Below are 12,111 nucleotides of genomic sequence, written 5' to 3'. Positions count from 1 at the left end.
CTAGAGAGTGGTACTCAGTAATGTGTTGTATTGGTTTTGCCCCAAACATAACACTTTGTATTTCAGGACAAAATGTGTCAAAGCAATTACTTTAGTGCCTTGTTGCAAACAGGATGCATTTTTTTGAATATTTTTATCCTGTACAGGCTTCCTTCTTTTCACGCTTGTCAATTAGGTTAGTATTGTGGCGTAACTACAATGTTGTTGATCCATCCTCAGTTTTCTCCTATTACAGCCATTAAACTCTAACTGTTTTAAAGTCACCATTGGCCTCATGGTGAAATCCCTCAGCGGTTTCCTTCCTCTCTGGCAATCTTCTCATACATAGACCCTTCATGTGTGTGTTATAGACCAGTATGACCAATTTAGGCCTAATTGTGATGTGGAGGAGGGCTGTTAATGAGTTACGAAAGTTATGATATGACCCTCAACTACACGATTTGATCCACAAAATGTACCCTTAGGATTCAACCCTGTGGTGATCTTCATGCACCATTGACCTCAGAGAGAAGAAGGATAAGGTAAGTCACGGGCCTGCACCCGTGGTGGGTAAAATGGGGCTGGTACAGGCTATATATCAGCATAATTTTCTAAACGTCCTTTGGCCTTTTGGCATATTTACTAACACTTGTATGGCAGAAGCACACTTTTGAGAACAGCCATAATGATGACACTACGCTGTCATTGTAATGATGTATCTATTAAGATATCTAAATATGTGCTATAGACATGCTATGGATATATTTCATTAACCTTTAATAATGCGGTTGGGACCTGTTAAACCACATTCATGAAATGGTTATAGATGTGTAATAAATGTGTTATGATATGATCCAAGTTTCTCATAATAGTAGAAACAACTGAATAGATGGACAGAGCCTTCTGTTCTCAAAGTGCCCAGCGTTTGGGAAGAGAAAGAGATAAATAAATGTCTTATTTTCAGTGCTACTAATTATACATATTCAGTGCCTTCAGAAAGGATCTTTCTGTACTTTGCTCAGTGAACACGGACTGGTTCACAATAATGGAATATTCCACACTGACAGAGTTCCCGTGCATTGTTTCACGCGTTTCAGCAATGAGGCGCTTTCAAAGCGGGACAGAGAAAAGGAAAAATAAACTAGAGATTTAATTTTAACAGAAAAATGATCGAAGATAATACATTTCTTTAGTAAAAAAACAGGTACTGCTAGTAATACTGCCATCGTCGTAGAGGCAGAGGACATGTATGTGTAGCCCATGTATTTGATGCTGTCTGGCCAAAAATAGTTATTTTGGCCAGACAGCATCAGAAACATAGGCTACATATAGTAAGACAGAGGGGTGCTGTTTCGCTCGCTCTGATGCTTTTTCCGGTGAGATCGTTTCAGCCACTTGCGAATTCATGGAGAGTTGGCAGGTGCACAGTGCACTGTTATGTTACAATCTCTTTTTGGGCTTAGTTGTGGTAAATCTGCAGTGTACAAATTATTGTCAGCATTGGGATTGACTGAAGATCAATGTTAAAATAAGTAGGGATTGATTGATGCTCAATGTTAAATTATAATCTCCCTACCATCATAACTAAGCCAATACGACACCAATGTCGATGAAAATTCGCGAATCACCTTGATTGGAGGTTGACAACACACTCCCTGCCATTGTCATGAGCAGTCCGGCCGTTACTGAGAACCACATTCCGGGTCCTTAGCATTATGAAAAAAATTTAAATTTCTTGCCCCGACCTTGCTCTATATCTACGCGATGGATAAGAACAAGATTACAGCGTCCATAAAGTGACAATTAATAATAGCCCAAGTCAACGACTGATAAGAAGTAATCAGGTAGGCCTATTTTATGACTTTTCCACTGGATCAGAGCATGACATTTTTCCCTTTCACGCTGAGTGGTTATCGAAAGGGAGAGAGCTGGAAAGATTTTTCAAATACATTGAGGAACTATTGTAATTCTCAATGGATGTAAAAACAGACTTCATTTGCTTGCTGTTTGAGGTAAAGAAAACATTACTTTGAGAAGCTCCACAGGTCATTTGTGGTGGTCCGTTAAGCCAATCAGAAATACTATCAGATCCCCAATTGGGCACATTTATATGCCTATATTTGCGCGCAGGCCAGGTAGCCTATAGGCCAACTTCTAGGCCAGGTAGCCTATAGGCCAATTACTAAATTGACAACTCGTAAATGGAATGAAATAAACCAAAACTTTGTTGTGCACTCCGCAAACAATGTGTCCACTCTGACAATGATAATGGGAAGACTGGAATAATAATATTGAATGCATTAACATAAATGACCGTAACCAAAGTAACAAACATAGTAGATTAGAAATTATAGGAATTTTCGGTAAATGTACTACTGGTGATATATGTAATGGGGAATTTATATACACTAACAATCAAACGCAAACAATTCACACAATTAAGTTATGAAACAATGAATGTGCACAAATTGGCGGGAGAGAGCACATTCTGGAGATAGAAGTGCATTGTGCATCTGGGCACATGGTCAATCCAATGTCTGCATTGGCCATGCAGTATTTACAGTGATACGGCCTCAGCAGAAGTCAGGGCATTCATACTTATTGCGCTTCGCAGAGCAGTGCAGAGCTGTTGTCAAGGAAGTGAGTTTGTGTTTTCTACAAGATGTACCGCCCCCACCTACCGTCAACCAATCATGTCAATGTGGAGCTATACAGAGCACAACGCATTGTTACAACATTTGGAAGGCGCATGGCGATGCAGTACAGAGCTCGATTTGGCCTCTCCATGCCCCGCAATTGCGTCACACCCTCCATATGGAGCCTCCAACCACATTTTTGGATCAAGCATAAAGTGGCTTTTAGTCTAGGCCTACGCAATGGATTAGTTCACTGAGATGGGCGCAAATATACACTACCGGTCAAAAGTTTCAGAACACCTACTCATTCAAGGGTTTTTCTTTATTTTTACTATTTTCCACATTGTAGAATAATAGTGAAGACATCAAAACGATGAAATAACATATGGAATCATGTAGTAACCAACAGTGTTAAACAAACAATTCTTCAAATAGCCACCCTTTGCCTTGATGACAGTTTTGCACACTCTTGGCATTCTCTCAACCAGCTTCATTAGGCAGTCACTGGGAATGAATTTCAATTAACAGGTGTGCCTTGTTATAAGTTAACTTGTGGAATTTCTTTCCTTTTTAATGCGTTTGAGCCAATCAGTTCTGTTGTGACAAGGTAGGGGGGTTATACAGAAGATAGCCCTATTTGGTAAAAGACCACGTCCATATTATGGCAAGAACACCTCAAATAAGCAAAGAGAAACGACAGTCCATCATTCATTTAAGACATGAAGTTCAGTCAATACGGAACATTTCAAAAACTTTAAAAACGTTTATTCAAGTGCAGTCGCAAAAACCATCAAGCGCTATGATGAAACTGGCTCTCATGAGGACTGCCACAGGAATGGAAGACCCAGAGTTACCTCTGCTGCAGAGGATAAGTTAATTAGAGTTACCAGCTCAAATAAATGCTTCACAGAGTTCAAGTAACAGACACATCTCAATGTCAACTGTTCAGAGGGGACTGCGTGAATCAGGCCTTCATGGTCGAATTGCTACAAAGAAACCACTACTAAAAGGACACCAATAAGAAGAAGAGACTTGCTTGGGCCAAGAAATATGAGCAATGGACATTAGACTGGTGGAAATGTGTCCTTTGGTCTGGAATCCAAATTCGAGATTTTTGGTTCCAACCACCGTGTCTTTGTGAGACGCGATGTGGGTGAACGGATGATTTCCGCATGTGTATTTCCCACCGTAAAGCATGGAGGAGGAGGTGTTATGGGGTGGGGGTGCTTTGCTGGTGACACCGTCTGTGATTTATTTAGAATTCAAGGCACACTTAACCAGCATGGCTACCACAGCATTCTGCAGCGATACGCCATCCCATCTGGTTTGGGCTTAGTGGGACTATCATTTGTTTTTCAACAGGACAATGACCCAACACTGTGTAAGGGCTATTTTACCAAGAAGGAGAGTGATGGAGTGCTGCATCAGATGACCTGGCCTCCACAATCCCCCGACATCAACCAAATTGAGATGGTTTGGGATGAGTCGGACCGCAGAGTGAAGGAAAAGCAGCCAACAAGTGCTCAGCATACGTGGAAACTCCTTCAAGACTGTTGGAAAAGCATTCGAGAGAATGCCAAGAGTGTGCAAAGCTTTCATCAAGGCAAAAGGGTGGCTATTTGAAGAATCTCAAATCTCAAATATATTTAGATTTGTTTAACACTTGTTTGGTTACTACATGATTCCATATGTGTTATTTCATAGTTTTGATGTCTTCACTATTATTCTACAATGTAGAAAATAGTAAAAATAAAGAAAAACCCTTGAATGAGTAGGTGTTCTAAAACTTTGACCGGTAGACTATATACACTACCGTTCAAAAGTTTGGGGTCACTTAGAAATGTCCTTGTTTTCCATGAAAACATACCTGAAATGAGTTTGAATAGGAAATATAGCAAAATGAATAGGAAATGTAGTCATTGACAAGGTTAGAAATAATGATTTTTAATATAAATAATAATTGTGTCCTTCAAACTTTGCTTTCATCAAAGAATCCTCCATTTGCAGCAATTACAGCCTTGCAGACCTTTGGCATTCTAGTTGTCAATTTGTTGAGGTAATCTGAAGAGATTTCACCCCATGCTTCCTAAAGCACCTCCCACAAGTTGGATTGGCTTGATGGGCACTTCTTACGTACCATACGGTCAAGCTGCTCCCACAACAGCTCAATAGCACCTTACCGATCACCGATCACTGCACATGTACACAGCCCATCTGAAATTAGCCCACCCAACTACCTCATCCCTATATTGTTATTTATTTTGCTCTTTTGCACCCCAGTATCTCTATTTGCACATAATCTCTTGCACATCTAGCATTCTAGTGTTAATACTAATTGTAATTATTTTGCACTATAGCCTATTTATTGCCTTACCTCCATAACTTGCTACATTTGCACACACTGTATATATATTTTCGGTTGTATTTTTTGACTTTATGTATTTTTTTACCCCATATGTAACTCTGTGTTGTTGTTTTTATCGCACTGCTTTGCTTTATCTTGGCCAGGTCGCAGTTGTAAATGAGAACTTGTTCTCAACTGGCTTACCTGGTTAAATAAAGGTTAAATAAAAAAATTAAATAAAAAGATCCGGTGACTGTGCAGGCCACTCCATTATAGACAGAATACCAGCTGACAGCTTCTTCCCTAAATAGTTATTGCATAGTTTGGAGCTGTGCTTTGGGTCATTGTCCTGTTGTAGGAGGAAATTGGCTCCAATCAAGCGCCGTCCACAGGGTGATAGCCTTCCTTCTTCAAGATCCCTTTTACTCTGTACAAATCTCCCACTTTACCACCACCAAAGCACCCCCAGACCATCACATTGCCTCCACCATGCTTGACAGATGGCATCAAGCACTCCTCCAGAAGTCGCCTCTTCACTGGTGACGTTGAGACTGGTGTTTTGTGGGTCCTATTTAATGAAGCTGCCAGTTGAGGACCTGTGAGGCGTCCGTTTCTCAAACTAGATTTGTCCTCTTGCTCAGTTGTGCACCGGGGCCTCCCACTCCTCTTTCTATTCTGGTTAGAGCCAGTTTGCGCTGTTCTGTGAAGGGAGAAGTACACAGCGTTGTACGAGATCTTCAGTTTCTTGGCAATTTCTCGCATGGAATAGCCTTCATTTCTCATAACAAGAATAGACTGACGAGTTTCAGAAGAAAGTTATTTTGTTTCTGGCCATTTTGATTCTGTAATCAAAACCACAATTGCTGATGCTCCAGATACTCAACTAGTCTCAAGAAGGCCAGTTGTATTGCTTCTTTAATCAGCACAACAGTTTTCAGCTGTGCTAACATAATTGCAAAAGGGTTTTCTAATGATCAATTAGCCATTTAAAATGATAAACTTGGATTAGCAAACACAACGTGCAATTGGAACACAGGACTGATGGTTGCTGATAATGGGCCTCTGTACGCCTATGTAGATATTCCATTACAAATCAGCCGTTTACAACATTAACAATGTCTACACTGTATTTCTGATCAATTTGATGTTATTTTAATGGACAAAAAAAATGATTTTCTTTCGAAAACAAGTAGTTAATGTAGTTAATATTTTTGTTAATGCTCGAATAAAACAATCTCGGTCGACCAACAGCCTAACGACCAAACAATCGACCAGTCGACTAATTGGGGTCAGCCCTATTGCCCTAGTCGTTTGATGGGGAAACCATAATTGGGATAGGTTTTATCTGACCTGTTCAAACTTCAACATAGTACCTGTTTGTGTGTCAGATATTACCTATCCTAACTGCATTGGTAATAGAACAGTGACTATGAGTGTATGTGTTCACAGAAACATGTATGGAGCCAGCACATGGAGATTTGCAAGATGATGTGATGAATTCTAGACTGACAGACAGGCTTGATACTGATGTATCTGAATGGAGAAAGACCTGGCACTTGGCATAAACATTTTACATAACTTTTATACTTTTTGTATTATTGAATTGAAGGATATCAGTCAATATGTGGAAGGAGAAACCCTGTGTATTCCGTACCAGGACCAGAGAACTCATGTTGTATACTGGACACCACACAGGAAGGTATGACCACTCTGACATGCTTGCCAAAGTAGCCCCACTACCACCAGACAAAATGCCAATAGGCACAGTATTTGTATCGGCTGGGAATGACAATGAAAGGTGACATTGTTGTATTAGCAGGACACTGCTTCTATGGTATTATGGAAAGGGTTGTTGATTCTACATGGACCTGTTACTACATTTGAAACCCTTAGTTTAGAATATCTACATAAATTGAGCAACTGCATTCTTCTCATATTACTCTGTAGACTCCTGACCTATTCAAAGCTTCCTCCGGCATCTCACCACACATCTGTCTGTAGTTATTGAACTCAACCTGCAGGGGTTTGTTTGTTGTGATTGAGTGGGAGGGAAATAGCTGCGGGCAAGGTTCTGACCGATGATGGGTGTGTCTTGGTGGTGGCAAGGAAACACCCACATCAAACCATACCCCCAAGCCAACTCACGTTTGGCTTCTGTCATTTCTTGAGAAGCAAGCTTAACAACTAGGCAAAATCAGCGGGTGCAGTTCCCCTTTAACAGAAAATCACCTTCTGGTTGAAAAATCCATTTACATTAATAACAAAAAAATAAGTTTTAAGTGAGTAGTAGCTCATTGGTCATAAGCCACAATGCCTACTCCACCCATGAGCACCACAATGCCTACCCTCTCTCAAGGTTTTCCAGCAGACAGTTTTGACCTACAACAGTAGCTATGTTATTCTATTGTACTTCAAACAATGTGTTTGCAGGCTGTGTGTGTGTGTGTATGTACAGTGGGGAGAACAAGTATTTGATACACTGCCGATTTTGCAGGTTTTCCTACTTACAAAGCATGTAGAGGTCTGTAATTTTTATCATAGGTACACTTCAACTGTGAGAGACGGAATCTAAAACAAAAATCCAGAAAATCACATTGTATGATTTTTAAGTAATTAATTTGCATTTTATTGCATGACAATATTATTTGATACATCAGAAAAGCAGAACTTAATATTTGGTACAGAAACCTTTGTTTGCAATTACAGAGATCATACGTTTCCTGTAGGTCTTGACCAGGTTTGCACACACTGCAGCAGGGATTTTGGCCCACTCCTCCATACAGACCTTCTCCAGATCCTTTAGGTTTCGGGGCTGTCGCTGGGCAATACGGACTTTCAGCTCCCTCCAAAGATGTTCTATTGGGTTCAGGTCTGGAGACTGGCTAGGCCACTCCAGGACCTCGAGATGCTTCTTACGGAGCCACTCCTTAGTTGCCCTGGCTGTGTGTTTCGGGTCGTTGTCATGCTGGAAGACCCAGCCACCCATCTTCAATGCTCTTACTGAGGGAAGGAGGTTGTTGGCCAAGATCTTGCGATACAATGCACAATCCATCCTCCCCTCAATACGGTGCAGTCGTCCTGTCCCCTTTGCAGAAAAGCATCCCCAAAGAATGATGTTTCCACCTCCATGCTTTACGGTTGGGATGGTGTTCTTGGGGTTGTACTCATCCTTCTTCTTCCTCCAAACACGGCGAGTGGAGTTTAGACCAAAAAGCTATATTTTTGTCTCATCAGACCACATGACCTTCTCCCATTCCTCCTCTGGATCATCCAGATAGTCATTGGCAAACTTCAGACGGGCCTGGACATGCGCTGGCTTGAGCAGGGGGACCTTGCGTGCGCTGCAGGATTTTAATCCATGACGGCGTAGTGTGTTACTAATGGTTTTCTTTGAGACTGTGGTCCCAGCTCTCTTCAGGTCATTGACCAGGTCCTGCCGTGTAGTTCTGGGCTGATCCCTCACCTTCCTCATGATCATTGATGCCCCACGAGGTGAGATCTTGCATGGAGCCCCAGACCGAGGGTGATTGACCGTCATCTTGAACTTCTTCCATTTTCTAATAATTGCGCCAACAGTTGTTCCCTTCTCACCAAGCTGCTTGCCTATTGTCCTGTAGCCCATCCCAGCCTTGTGCAGGTCTACAATTTTATCCCTGATGTCCTTACACAGCTCTCTGGTCTTGGCCATTGTGGAGAGGTTGGAGTCTGTTTGATTGAGTGTGTGGACAGGTGTCTTTTATACAGGTAACGAGTTCAAACAGGTGCAGTTAATACAGGTAATGAGTGGAGAACAGGAGGGCTTCTTAAAGAAAAACTAACAGGTCTGTGAGAGCCGGAATTCTTACTTGTTGGTAGGTGATCAAATACTTATGTCATGCAATAAAATGCAAATGAATTACTTAAAAATCATACAATGTGATTTTCTGGATTTTTGTTTTAGATTCTGTCTCTCACAGTTGAAGTGTACCTATGATAAAAAATTACAGACCTCTACATGCTTTGTAAGTAGGAAAACCTGCAAAATCAGCAGTGTATCAAATACTTGTTCTCCCCACTGTACGTATATACACACTGAACATAAATATAAACGCAACATGTAAAGTGTTGGTCCCATGTTTCATGAGCTGAAATAAAAAGATCCCAGAAATGTTCCATATGCACAAAAAGCTTATTTCTCTCAAATTCTGTGCACAATTTTGGTTACATCCCTGTTAGTGAGCATTTCTCCTTTGCCAAGATAATCCATCCACCTGACAGGTGTGGCATATCAAGATGCTGATTAAACAGCATGATCATTACACAGGTGCATCTTGTGCTGGGGACAATAAAAAGCCACTCTAAAATGTGCAGTTTGGTCTCACAACACAATGCCGCAGATATCTTAAGTTTAGGGGGAGCATGCAATTGGCATGCTGACTGCCCGAATGTCCACTAGAGCTGTTGCCAGATAATTTAATGTTCATTTCTCTACCATAAGCCGCCTCCAACATCATTTCAGAGAATTTGGAAGTACGTCCAACCGGCCTCACAACCGCAGACCACGTGTATCCACGCCTGCCCAGGACCTCCACATTCGGCTTCTTCACCTGCAGGATCGTTTGAGACCAGCCACCCGTACAGCGGATTAAATTCTGGGTTTGCACAATCGAAGAATTTCGGCACAAACTGTCAGATACCGTCTCAGGGACTTCAGTGGGCATCTCCTTAGAAAATGTGAAGAAATTAGCTCTTCACGGATGAATCCGGGTTTCAACTGTACCGGAGAGCGTGTGTCCTGGAAAGTTTGCTGTTACTTACAACAGTCATGCTAATCACATTAGCGCACGTTAGCTCAACCGTGCCGTATACGGGACACCGATCTCGTAGAGGTTAATAAACTGCCCATTGATCAGCACAGCAATTGATAAAACTGGACCATGTTTGCAAAACAAGTCTTTCTGAGGTTATGTCAATATTACACAGGTAAGCTAACGGTTACAGAAATCAGGAAGGCAGACAGGCTCTATAGACCTCATATATATATATATGAGTGACTGTGTCCAACACACCACCACATGGTGTTATGTTGGGCACCTACTGATCAAAACAAGATGTTATGAAAAATAAATAATTCTCAATGACATAAAGGTTTAAGGAAATACAGGCAGGCACCACATTACTACGAGACAAAACTGCCCGATCAATCAAGCATGATGGTCTTGTAAGTATAAAAGCAAAGCTCGTTTTCATATAATTCTCATATAATAAAAAAAAATATTTAAAAGTCAGTGGAATGGGATTAGTGTGGTGTGTGAACAATCCAATACTTTAACTTGTATGTGGTACAAATCATGTTATTGTGGGAGCACCTCCTCTAAGAGAATGAATTAAGCTAATTGAGAAGGATTGAATGCTAAGCAACCTGCATAAACATTGTTTAAAGTACAATAGACCAACATAGCTACAGTAGTTGGTCAAAGCTGTGTGGTGGAAAACCTTCGTGGAGTATGGGTGGAGTAGGCTAGGAATTGTGGCTATGTTCTGGCCCCTGACCATCCGTTACTACGAAAATCGGGCCGCAGCTGAATCTAGTTGCCTACCACTACTATGTAATCTATCAGTTGCACCTGCTGCTACAATACAGAGTACAGAGAGGAAGGCACCATCAGACAGGCATCACCAGCCAACCCCAATGGTTATTAGATTGGTTACGACGTAGCCTATAGGCCTAGCAGGCAATCATGTTCCAAACAGAATGACGTTTTCCTTGTCTCTCCTATAACTGTCAATAGGTGTAGCCCACAAGTTGATTCACTGCCACCGGCGCAACCAAATATACACCAACCTGCTCTTTTCGTTTTTGCCAGCGACCGCATGGGCTTTCCTCCAGGATTTCACTCTCATCTTCACTCTCCTCCTCTTTCCCCTCGGACCCTGAATTGCTCTCCTGGACGGACATAGTCATTGTATTCCGTGTTTAATGTTATTTCCCCGTTGGTTTCACTCGAATGTAGCGCAAATGTCTGTGCAGTCTAGAGTCCCCGACGATACTGCTATAGTAAAGAGCTCAACACATCTTGCTGTGAGCACGGGGGTAAACCGTAGCAGTCAAAAATAAAGGTGTCATAAAACACCTTCGAAATGTACGCCTGATAAAGTAAAAATAAAAAGCTTCAATAAATTATGTAATAGTCGTGTTAATAGGCTAACCGAGGAAAAATATTATAGTCCAGTTTGCGCGCTCAACTGCATGCGAATTGTTGCTCCTACTATCCTTATTCACAAATGAAGAGCAAAATCATGGGTATAGGGGGGGCAATGTATTGGAAAGGAGTTGTTTTCCGTTGCCTCCCTTTGTTTCGTTAATTACCTCTCCCATTGACCATATAAAGTATTATATATTTATTTTTTTACCTCTTCCAACACCATGCGTCATTGTTGTGGTTGGTTAATTTGCTTCTTCTTCTTCTGTGGATGTTATATGGCAGTTGGCAACCAACTTTAAGGTGAGTTACCGCCACCAGCTGGACTGGAGTGTGGACCAGAGACAGTGAAGGTCTAAATCCAACCCAATAATCCTTTAAAAAATGAAATACCTAATGAAATACTACATCCCTGAAGACTTCCCCAGCAGTTCACTTAATCCTAGCTCTTCAACCCCATTACTCCTCAAATCTAACAACAATCGCTCCCTTTCCCTCACATATTTCTGGCACTGAAATAGAACATGTTCTACTGTCTCAATCTCCTACTGACACTGAAAGTGATCACACCTCCCAGTCAGATGTTTCCCCACAAATGTCAATGTACTATTGAGCCTTGTGTGTCCCAGTCTCGGCCTTGTGACTACACTTTCCTCCCTTCTCTCTCGGCCTGAGGACCTCCCTGCCCCCACCTTTTCCTGGATCTTATACAGGTGTCTTCCCTTTCTCTCCCTGTTCCACAACTCTTGCCATTTGTTTTTAACCACTGTTCTTATTAACCCCTTGTCTTCTGCTTTACTGATTGACAATTCCATCTCAACATTAGGATGTTTAAGAGCCTGCTTGGCGATAACATCCACCTCCTCATTCCCCTCTACTCCCACATGAGCTGGTCCCCAGAGGAACATCACAAATACCCCCATCTGTTTCACCCCATACAAGCACTGCAAAACCTCATACAATACATCCA

At 41.6% G+C, this 12,111-nt stretch overlaps 1 protein-coding gene across 3 annotated transcripts in view; it reads right to left on the bottom strand.

Annotated features, from left to right (window-relative positions):
* LOC121550045 (nuclear receptor-binding protein 2) overlaps positions 1-11,401 on the bottom strand; it is a 73,505-nt gene extending 62,104 nt beyond the window's left edge. For 2 of the 3 annotated variants that reach the window (XM_041862126.2, XM_041862127.2), the window contains exon 1: positions 10,784-11,217. In XM_041862126.2, the coding sequence (XP_041718060.1) occupies positions 10,784-10,903 (120 nt within the window). In that variant the 5' untranslated portion in view covers positions 10,904-11,217. Of the gene's footprint in view, positions 1-10,783; positions 11,218-11,352 lie in introns of those variants that run through there. The other variant, XM_041862128.1, reaches the window with a different exon arrangement.
* Between the last annotated feature and the right edge of the window lie 710 nt (positions 11,402-12,111).

The sequence above is a fragment of the Coregonus clupeaformis genome, chromosome 34, assembly GCF_020615455.1.
Source record: "Coregonus clupeaformis isolate EN_2021a chromosome 34, ASM2061545v1, whole genome shotgun sequence".
Classification (NCBI taxonomy): Eukaryota; Metazoa; Chordata; class Actinopteri; order Salmoniformes; family Salmonidae; genus Coregonus; species Coregonus clupeaformis.
This window is presented reverse-complemented; position numbering and strand designations above follow the sequence as displayed.